This window comes from Mangifera indica, chromosome 10, assembly GCF_011075055.1.
Source record: "Mangifera indica cultivar Alphonso chromosome 10, CATAS_Mindica_2.1, whole genome shotgun sequence".
Taxonomy (NCBI): Eukaryota; Viridiplantae; Streptophyta; class Magnoliopsida; order Sapindales; family Anacardiaceae; genus Mangifera; species Mangifera indica.
In genome coordinates, this window is record NC_058146.1 from 1,711,167 (window position 1) to 1,722,215 (window position 11,049).

The following is an 11,049-nucleotide window of genomic DNA, read 5'->3' on the forward strand; positions in this document are numbered from 1 at the left end:
ATATTATTTTAATAATTAAATAAATTTTACTCTTGAATATCTTTACACATTATATTATTATTTTTGGTCAATTTAAAGTGAAAATTTGCTTTTTGGTCACATCACTTTGGTTGGAAAATAGTCGTTTGAAAAAAAAAAAAAAATGAGAGTCAAAGCTTCTTATTACTTATTACCACAAATTAAGCTGACAGAGTTGTGGTTCCGTATTCCGTAATTGGCGCGTGTACGAACTTAAAAAGCGTAACCAACCGACCAATTACCGTTTTCCGCTTTCTTCTCACACGCAACTCAACTCCAATTCCGTCTGAACTTCTATTTATTTGAACCTATTTATAAATGGATCATTCATTAATTGCTTCATTTAATTTGTTATCGTTTTTAAATAAGAAGAATGAGCTTGATTTCTATGTCGAGTTGTCTCACAGTCGCTCGACTCTCCAGCGTTCACTCGGCTTCCCATCGTCAGTTCCCCTGCACCGTAGTAGCGGCAAGATCAACGTTTCTTTCTAGGCAGCGACGTTGCAGTTTCTCTAGCGATTCGGCGGCTCTCGCTCCTAACGGCGCCGGGATCACCAACTCCTTTCCGGTAAATCTGTTTTTCTTTTATTGTTTATGTGTATTTTTTTTAATGAGACCTTTTATATTTATATATATATATATATATATATATATATCGTGGAATAAATTAAGCTATCGTTTTCACTCAGGTACAGACATATAACAAAAAAAAAGACCTATAATAGGATGGACGTTATATAACTGTAAGCTAAAATACCGTTATGTTGCTACGTGAAGTGGATGTAATAAAAACACTATTGATAAAAATATTATTATTAATTTTTTTAAAAAAATTTAGATTTAAAGTGATTTTAGACGAAAAAGAACCGACAAAGTATTTGTTGGACTATTGGAGAAGTATTTGATAAGCGTAATTTGTTAGAAAACAGAGCATTTTTAGGGAAGGCCTAAGGCAAACAGGCCTTCCATAAAAGTGTTCTGTTTTTATATTTCGTTATAAAGGTACATGAATAGATGTTACAACTTACAATATGCATGTGACACATTTACATTAATCGAAAACATGTGCTTTTCTTAGATGTTTTCCTGTGTGGAGTTGCTGTAAAATTTGCATGGTACTAGAGTGGTTCTACATGGCTTCAAAGTTTTTGTTTTCTTCTATCAAATCAAATAACTTCGGTCCTTGTTTATGTAGACTGCGATGTTTGAATATAAATATTTTAGAATGAAAAGATTATATTTTTTTGAGGATAAAAGTACAAAGAAATGATTTATTTGATTTAAATAAAAATATCTTAAATGACCCTTATTTGAAATAACAACAAGATCAAACGTTTTAATTATTCATAATATATGTTTATTTTATTATACACACAAAAAAACCCTCTTAATATATCTAATTTGAATTTTTTTTTTCAGCCAAGGAGTGGAATGTACACAGTTGGTGACTTTATGACAAGAAAGGAGGATTTACATATTGTGAAGACTACCACAACAGTTGATGAAGGTATTTCTGATACATGGAGGAGAACTTTGGTAATTTTTTTTTTTTTGGTTATTTTTTCCTTGACAAGATATTGTTGTTACAGCACTTGAGGGTCTTGCTGAGAAGAGAATAACTGGTTTTCCTGTGATAGATGACGACTGGAAACTGGTAATTTCATTTACTTCAAATTTTCTGTTTGCATTTGAACATTATTTCTAGTTTCTTCTTTCTGTAGTTGCAAGAATTTTAGCTTATTGTTAATATAATGTCGACATATATTGGATGTTGTATAGGAAATGATCATTTAATTACAATATTTACAATCTCTAGAAACTCTTATCCTTCAAATGATAGAGAATGATTTAGAGAAAATAAAAGTTTTTGAAGTCTATATTTGAATGTGTATCGCTCTATACTTCAATATAGATATGTTTCTCGCTATGGAATAAAATGAAGCTTAGGTTTTAGTTATCTTAGTGCATGTGGCCTAGATTTCTGCCTCAAATAGTTTTCCTGCTGTAAAGGGTCCATTTATAAGAATTAGGTTGACAATCTGCCCCCCTCTTTAATTTTTGAGGATACCCGGTTTTGAGCAAAGTGATAAGAACATTGTTTTTCCCATAAGATATTTTGATAGTGAACCACAACTCATTCAACCTGGCAACAAGTAGATTGAGGTATCAAGTTATTGAAAACATTCCTATCTTCTTCTAAAAGAATCCTGTGTGACTATTGCTTATTGCTTATGAAATCCTTACATTTGCTAAATATTATTGGGAAACCACACCTTAATTTTTATTGATATGGATAATGTCAGCGAGCTTGTAGTTTGTTTTTTCTAATTAACACTGTGTTGATTTTCTGTGCAGGTTGGTGTTGTTTCAGATTATGACGTGTTAGCAATCGACTACATATCAGGTAGTGTAAGAATAAAGCCAGAGTTTAGTTTTTTTTATTTTTTTTGAAGTTTTTGAATTGGGGAATCTGTTCATATTTTACTTTTCATTTGTTAATGGGGAGAAGATTTTGAAGAGAACATAGCTGCCAATGATATGTTCCTTATTGACATGGCAATTCATTTGACATTTGTCTTTGGTCCTTGGCCTATTAGCGTTGTAAGGAAATTTTAAAGCTACCAGGAATATTGGGAAATGTACACTTCTACAAATGTAAACATGTAGATTTGTTAAATTATCCAAAGTCTGAGTTCCGAAACTCTTAGGATTTTTATTGGAATAAGATCAACTGTGTTGGAAACTTTGGAGGAGTTTCATGGAACTGTTGCTAGTGAGCTTGCTAGCAATGGATTTCTTGTGATTATGATTGGCGATCGTTTTCTTTTTCTCTGTTTCATGATGCTTATTACTCACTTTGGAGGGTTCAACTGCTTTAATATTTGACAATTGCAAACAATAACTTGTAAATATACTTTTCTTGAATAAATCTGATGTGGGAGTTTTTCACTGGGTGGCTATAGCCTATAACCCTAGCCTAGGCCCCAACCCAGTATCCTTTTCACTGGCTTGACCTAACAGGTTCTAATTTATTTTCACTAGATATCGCTCTGCTCCACATGGTACTGGTTCTCCTGTTGATTAACATTTTGTGTTATATTTGATACTTGGTGTGATTTTGAATGAAACTGTTATTGATTGCTTTATTTTTAATGGCCGTTAGGTTTCTATCAAAATGATGCAAACCTGTTTCCTAATGTCAACAGTTCTTGGAAAGTATGTATGACTATTATATCTCATTTTCTTGTCTTAAGCTTTGTTCAAAAGTTGCTACTGTTTGAGAAATGCTGCCCTTATGTGGTATCTCAATTTTTTATGTTAAGTGATGTGGTTCTGATTTGACATGGTTACATACATTTCATCCTATCATTCATGAAGGATAAACAAATCAATTAATACTTCCATTGAGATACAGTATTGGATAATTCATTTATGTAGTTTATTTTAACTATGAAAATCGCCCTTTCTTATTTTTTCATCATTCTGGCAGACATTCAAAATGATACAGAGACTGCTTAGTAAGACTAATGGAAAAGTTGTTGGTGACTTGATGACACCTACCCCAATCGTTGTTTATGAAAACACCAAATTAGAAGATGCTGCTAGGTATTGAATTTACCTGTTTTATAACATCTGTTTTGTTTTTCGTTAACAATTTTTCTCAACTGTTTACATATGCATGTTCCCTATTCTTTTCATTTGAGAATCTAATGAAACAAGTGTTTATTTTAGGATGCCTTTCTTTGGACTTCTGTAAAATGGAACTAACTCTTCGTTAATTTATGCCTTTCAAAATCGTGTGGATGTGATTCTCTAACATAAATATAAGATGTGATGCTGAACATCTTTTGTTATAAACATTCTGCATAATAAAATAAAAACTTGTGGTCACACTTTGATTGCACTAAGTAAAATCTTTGACGGCAGGTTGTTTCTAGAAACAAAATACCATAGACTGCCAGTAGTAGATGGTGATGGCAAGCTGGTAAGAATTTTGATATTAATATCTCTTACTGAAAATTTCAACTTTTTGGATGTGCTCATCAAAAGTAGGCAATCTCAGACTCTATGATGGGGTCTATTTTCTTAAATTTTGAAGGTTGGAATTATCACGAGGGGACATGTTGTAAGAGCTGCTGTGCTGATAAAACGTTCAGGTGAAAGGTGGACAAGATTATCAAATCGCCTGTAAGACCTTGATGTTGCCATTCTTTTACCCACATCTGGTATGCATTCCATTCTAGATTTAACTTTACTGGTTTACGCATAGTGCTGGGGTAGTTTTCATTGTCCTAGATTATACAATTTGCCATGGTTTAACAACTGAGGCTACCAGGTACCAGGTCTCTTGCCCGCCTGATCTATGATGCTTTATAGCGACTTGTGATTATGCCTTTGAAATTTTAGTAAAATTGGTAATATACAGGCTTGATGGATATTGAATTATTAGCTAAGATTAAAATGATATGTTTCTTGTAATATAATTTATAAATAGCTATCTTCTGGTTATTTATTGGACATGTTTAATTCCAACTACAATAAAGACTGGACTTCCTATACTAACAAAAGATTTCCACCCAGAGAAACAAGTATTACAAGGCTGCAATTCCAAAATATATCACAACAAACAAATCCATGTCTTTCAAATCATTTCACATCTCTAAGGATAGGGATATCATGTTTTTCTAAGGATTAAAGCTATTTAAATCAACTTATAATTGTTCAAGCCATGAAAGATTCTGACTTCAGCAGAGACTTGAGCTCTTGAATCAAAGCATCAGCATCCATATAAGATGAGCCACCTTCTTCAACAGCTCTCTTGGCCTTCTTTCCAAGCTCTCTAGCTATTCTCTTAAGCGGAAGCTGAGATTTGCTGAGTTCCACCCGATCAGGAAGATCAGGAACAACAAAAGGCTCCTAATCAGAACTCAATGTTGCCAAAATGTCTTGGCAATTTTTACACTACATTGATAGGACAGTTGTTAAATCATGCTGTTATGGACTTCTGAGAAATCTGGTGATGTATGCTGACAAATCTGGTGGTGATGTGTGAAATTGTCGTATTATTTGAGTGGTTCTTAAGGCATAGAAGTGTCGGTGTGTGGAAAACCGGACACGTCTGTGTCCGGTAAGTGCAGAGTCCTGATGGAAATGGAGAGGCCGGATTGTTGATGGATTTTTGGAAAGAAAGAGCGTGTTTTGAGGCTGTGATGATGGTGGATTTGTCACCATGAGAAGCAAAGATTCTAGCTATGTCAATCATGGGAATTTGATGGCCTCCTCCCGCACAAGGGAAGGTAAACATCGCAACTGGAGAAGAAGATATTGACTCCATGAATACAGACAAAAGAAAACAGAGAAGGGAAAGAAATAGACTGGCGTGCACTTTAAGGTAAATGACAATTGATATTTCGTAATTTAAAAATAATTTATACTTTACAGTGAAATTAAAGGATGGGAAATTGACATTTCTGTCAAAGTTAGAGTGAAAAATAGAGACATTTGGCTAAAATTAAGCATGCACATGGGCAGGGACAAACTTTAACAAATTTGGTATTTTTTGAAACTGGAAATCATAATTATGTACCATACCGAAAATCCTAATCAACATGAAAAATATATGTGGACCTAGCCTAGAGTTTGAAGAATAATAATATATGATAAAAAAAATTAATTTTAATAATTTGTTACACTAGACATATAACATTATGGGAAACCTTGATTAAGAATAAAGCACATTGTGTTTGGGAAAAGTTATATTAAATTTTAGTAAAAAATAAAAAATTATCATTAATTAATAAATAAATTTATAATTTTTTATTATTTTATTTTTAATTTAAAATTATAAATTAAATACAAAAACTAATAATAAGAAATAATTTCTTCTTACTACAGAAGTAAATCTACTATAAAGGTTGGAGAAGATTTTCTCTATAATAAAATACAAAAGTAGTCCCCAGTATTTACAGAAGAATTCGGGGCCCCTCATATCCCCATTCTTTAACATCTCCTCCCCACATCCTTTTCGTTCTACCTCTCTGAATTTCCTCTCTCATTTCTCTCTGTGCTCTCACTCTCACTGTTCGTTTTCAATATCGATCATGAAAAGCAGCGCGAACACGAAGCTCATTCTCCTCCACTCTTCTATCCATAAACCCTCCTCCGCTCACCACCACTGCTTTTACCTTCTCTTCTTCCTCACTTTCTTCACCTTAGTCTTTACTCTCACTTTCTTCAACTCCGCCATCAATCCCGTCGCCTTCACTAACACATTCACGTCCGCCTCGAGCTCCGGCAGCCTTCCGTCCACCATTACCGCTGCTCTCCTTCACTACACCTCCACCTCTAACTCCACCATGACTCCAGCTGAGCTTACCTCCATCGCCAACACTCTCTCAACCTGTTCTCCCTCTTGTAACTTCCTCATTTTCGGTCTCACCCACGAGTCTCTCCTTTGGAAGTCGCTAAATTTCCAAGGCCGCACTATCTTTCTCGACGAAAGCGAGTTCTTAGTCCAATCTTTTGAGAAACTTCATCCGGATATCGAGATTTACGATGTTCAATACGTCACCAAGGTCAAGGAAATGAGAGAACTTTTGTCGTTGGCGAAAAGTCACGTGAGAGGCGATTGCCGGCCAGTGCAAAATCTTCTCTTTTCTGACTGCAAATTGGGAATCAACGACTTGCCGAATCATATATACGACATTGACTGGGATGTGATTTTAGTGGACGGTCCACGTGGCTACAACTCGGCCGCTCCAGGGAGGATGGCTCCGATATTTTCGGCTGCTGTAATGGGGAGAAGCAAGAGGGGGAAGGAGAAGAAGACGCATGTATTCGTACACGATTTCGATAGGGAAGTTGAGAGAGTTTACAGTGACGAGTTTCTGTGTACAGAGAACTTGGTGGAGAGTGTGGATTTGTTGGGGCATTTTGTGCTGGAGAAAATGGAGGAGATCAAGTTTGAGTTCTGTAGAAATTCATCATCATCGTCGTCTTTACCATATTCATCATCATCAGAAGATGGCGATGATGATGACGACAAATGATTCAGATAAGAACTGTGATTATTTATTGTATAATTACATGCCCGATTTACCTTTAATGTCTTTTTGCTTTTTCTACATGTAACATGTCGAAATTTTCTAGTTTCGAAATTTAAAATTTGAATCTTTAGAGACCCAAAAGGAAAATCTAGTATTGAAGATTCAAAATTCGTAATTTTCTTTGGACTTTCCCAGCTACCAAACAAAATGTCGGTGACGATGACGGGAACGATGAAGATGGTTGTTAGAGAAACATGAAGTGAACGCGCGGTAACTCAAGCATATCTTTCAAATATTTTTTAGATTTCGAATCGGGAAAACTGTTTGTGATCTTCTGTTACGCGCTTTATAGTGTATGAAAAGGGACGCGTTCTGTTATTGGAATAGAAGCGCCCTTGTAGATAAAGAAACGGGGATTCTTAGAAATCGTGGGATTTGTGAATGTGGGGAAGATGCGAGGCAGGATTTTGTGTGGATAATATTTAAATCCGGCTTTAATTTAAGATCACGCGAGTAAAAGGGTACGTTTTGACCGGCTCTGTTTGGCTGGTCGGTGATTACATTCACAGTCACAGGCATTGATTCTGCAGGCTCCTTTGATTTCCCCGCCTTTTTCTTTATTAGAAATATCTCATTTAATTTATGATGCAGTTTTCTTTTTTGGATTATTAATTAAAATTACTTAAATCATTCAAAAAACTCTCCATCTCATTTCACTTTCACCAACAAATCCTCCTCACCCACACCACCAAAAAACATCCGAGTTTCGTGGGGATGGCAAATGGCATCACTCTCCATCGCATTTCACTCTCACCAACAGGACCCAAAAAAATTATGAGTTTGGTGGAAAAGGCAAATGGCATTTGCCCGTTTGGCTTTGAGAATTTGTAGCAGAGTTTTCATCATCTTCTTCTTTGGTGAGTCATAATAATCATATTGGTGTCATTTGTTATTATCGTTCGTATTTGTCAGACAAGAAAATCTAAGATAAATTGATTGAATTTATGGTTATTATATTAAATAAATTAAAATTTTATAAATAAAGACATTATCGGTATTTTCTTCCTTTACCGCCTACATTTTTTCTCTCTTGTCGTGACACTTGCTCCATTTTTGCATTTATCTCACAACACTTTACCATTTTATGTAAAATGTGCTTGATTTAGATCCAAAAAATGTACGATATGAAAGGTTAAGGTTTGAAATTGAATCCGTTTTCAACCTTATTTATAGAGACCGTTGACGATTGAATCTGATTTTACCCGTTAATACTATATATGTAATAGTGCAAAGGGAAGGATTGACTTGGGGTTGTTCAAGAATAGTGTCATTGTGTCTCTCGACCCTTTGCCTGAGAATTAATCAATTCTGTGTCTTTGTAGCGACAGAGAAGAGATATATATAACTCAACGAAACCAAATCCAAATTGAGGAGTATTATTGGCAATTATGGGCGAGAGAGGGGAGAAGGCCAATAATCGAGGAAGATGGTAGCTGTAGGTGAGGGTGAGAGAGGGGAGAGGGTCGATGATTATGGAAAATGAAGTGATAAATTGATACGGGCGAGACCTGTTGATCTGAGGGATATCACAATAGAGGTGTGTAAGGCTACAAGGATGGGGAGACTTCTGCACCGGGGAGATTGTGCTATAATTGGGAGAAATTGGGGTGGTCCTATGATTGAGGGAAGATGTGGGGGAAGATGCCCAGAGAAATGGTGGCCATGGTAACGATTCCAATGCAATTGCAAAGAGATTTTTATTGAGTTTATGATACTATTTTTGGCCAAAGCTACAGAGGGAAAATATAAATCACTCTTTTAAAAATTAAACCTATCACCATTGAAAAATATAATGCTGAATCATACCCCAACCTAACGTATAAATAAGAATGGCAACAAAGCAGCTATTTAGGAGCAACATTCATGAAGCAGGCAAGTCAATTCTAATCCGCAACAATCCTAAAAGATAAAAGCAGGCAAATTTTGATCTTTGTTGAAGGCCAAACTAGATGATACATTTTCCTTCCACGATCATCAGTTTCTAGGCCAAACTTTCTTCCCTGTTGGCTCATATTTCATCACTCAGATTAGGTGCTTTTCTGAATATTTTCTGGCCTGGCTATTAATAAAAGCAGGCAAATTTTGATCTTTGTTGAAGGCCAAACTAAGTGATACATTTTCCTTCCACGATCATCAGTTTCTAGGCCAAACTTCTTCCCTGTTGTCTCATGTTTCATCACTCAGATTAGGTGCTTTTTTGAATATTTTCTGGCCTAGCTCTTAACTTGATTTTCAGAATTATTGCTTTTCTCGCTCTCGATCTCTAAAAACCATATTTTCTCACCCATCGTTCAAATAGAGAAACTTGTAGAAAAGAGAAAAAACTTGGTTTGCTAGCTTGGCCAACAGGATCATTTGATTTAATCTTCACTCCTGCTCCTGATCTCTTCGATTTTCCTCACTAACTGTAAGGCAAGAGTTTAATTGCTAGTGTTTCGAACACATGCTCTCTTGCTTGGCCAATATTTTTCGTTTTTCTGCCATCTTTCAGCCATGTTTGTGTTCTTTGGTTGATTAAACTGCATGAATTTACATGACATATTTCGACTCTTCGGCCCTTTAAACTTCTAAAATTAATATGTTTCGAAAGTCACAAACAGAAGTTAGGATTTTCCTGGAAAATCAATTTCCAGCTCCCAGGATGCGAAGTCAGAACTAGAGACTTAAAGTAAATTCAAAGGAAAAAAGAAATTATATCAGACGTTGAAGATTGTCCATTGGTGTAACATTGCAAGGAACTATATTAAACGTTGAGGGTCGTGGGCAATCCCTAGGGCGCATGAAGAACGATGCACACTCAGCTGATGATCTTTGATAAGGAAGATTAGGAATACAATTTCTTCTTACATCAAGAACTCCATTCTCGATCAGCTTCATACACAACTCTCCAACCTCTCTGAAAAAATTATTTGACAGAGATAAATTCTGCAAATTTCCCACTGCACACAGCACTTCAGGCACCTGCCCGTGCAGTAAATTTCCTGCAAAGTTGAGCTGCTCTATCTTCTCCAAGCAACCCAGGGAGAATGGCAATGGACCCGTCAAAAAATTGTCACTAGCATCAATAACTGTAGCTTCTTTCAGAAGCCCTAGTTCATATGGGAGACAGCTTGTTAGCAAATTGTTCATGAACAAAACTTCCTGTAACGTTGAAGAAGCGTTGCCGATGCTGCTCGGAATTGGGCCGGTGAAATGGCTGTTAGCCAAAGAGAGATAATGTGACGGCGTGGAGCCGAGAGTATCAGGAAGAGTTCGAATGAAGTCATCGTTATTCAGGAAGAGTACGTCAAGGTTTAGCAAGAAAATTTGGGGAGGGATAGACCCAGAAAAGAAATTATATCGAATATCTAAAAATGATAGGCCACTCATCCGAAGAATTTCCTGGGGAAAAGGACCGGAAAATTTATTGTTACTCATGTCTAGCTCGTATAAAAATGGAAGTGTTGCAAGTTTTTCTGGTAAGGCGCCGGAAAATTTGTTGGAATTGGCATGAAAGAGAGCGAGGTCTGGTAGTTGATCGATGAAGCCTTCGAGAGTCGGGGCTTCGAGGCCGAAGCCGTTGAAGTCGATGGAGGCGACGGCGGTGACAGATTCATTGTAAGGTGGGTGGTCGCAGTAAAAGCCTGTGTAGTTGCATATATCTGAGCCAACCCAAGTGTGGGTGATGTTCAAGGGGTCTGATGTGATAGAGTTCTTGAAGTTTTGAATAATGGGGTAAACAAGGGCAAGTCTTTGGTCTGCAAAGGACTGAGAGATTTGAGAATTTTTTTCGCCATAGACACAGAGAAAGCATGGAAGGAGGAAGATGAAGGTTTTTGTAAATTGTTTGAAACTGATGATAATATCCATTTGATAAATGAAAAGGGTGAATATCAGAAGATTTGGTCTGTATTTTAATGGTGATTTATGATTAGTGTTGTTGAAG

General features: G+C 36.1%; 3 protein-coding genes across 3 annotated transcripts; 2 read left to right on the plus strand and 1 right to left on the minus strand.

Annotated features, from left to right (window-relative positions):
- Positions 1 to 282: 282 nt before the first annotated feature.
- On the plus strand, positions 283 to 4,380 carry LOC123227390 (CBS domain-containing protein CBSX1, chloroplastic-like). The gene is made up of 8 exons (XM_044652169.1): positions 283 to 586; positions 1,438 to 1,525; positions 1,608 to 1,672; positions 2,374 to 2,422; positions 3,182 to 3,234; positions 3,509 to 3,624; positions 3,946 to 4,003; positions 4,118 to 4,380. The coding sequence occupies exons 1-8, from the start codon at positions 392 to 394 to the stop codon at positions 4,208 to 4,210; spliced, it is 717 nt and encodes a 238-aa protein (XP_044508104.1). The 5' UTR covers positions 283 to 391; the 3' UTR covers positions 4,211 to 4,380.
- A 1,582-nt stretch (positions 4,381 to 5,962) lies between these two features.
- LOC123227244 (protein IRX15-LIKE-like) lies at positions 5,963 to 7,239 on the plus strand. Its single transcript, XM_044651959.1, has one exon. The coding sequence runs from the start codon at positions 6,120 to 6,122 to the stop codon at positions 7,065 to 7,067; it is 948 nt and encodes a 315-aa protein (XP_044507894.1). The 5' UTR covers positions 5,963 to 6,119; the 3' UTR covers positions 7,068 to 7,239.
- Positions 7,240 to 9,793: 2,554 nt separating this feature from the next.
- LOC123227307 (uncharacterized protein At4g06744-like) lies at positions 9,794 to 11,049 on the minus strand. The gene has a single exon (XM_044652052.1). The coding sequence runs from the start codon at positions 10,971 to 10,973 to the stop codon at positions 9,816 to 9,818; it is 1,158 nt and encodes a 385-aa protein (XP_044507987.1). The 5' UTR covers positions 10,974 to 11,049; the 3' UTR covers positions 9,794 to 9,815.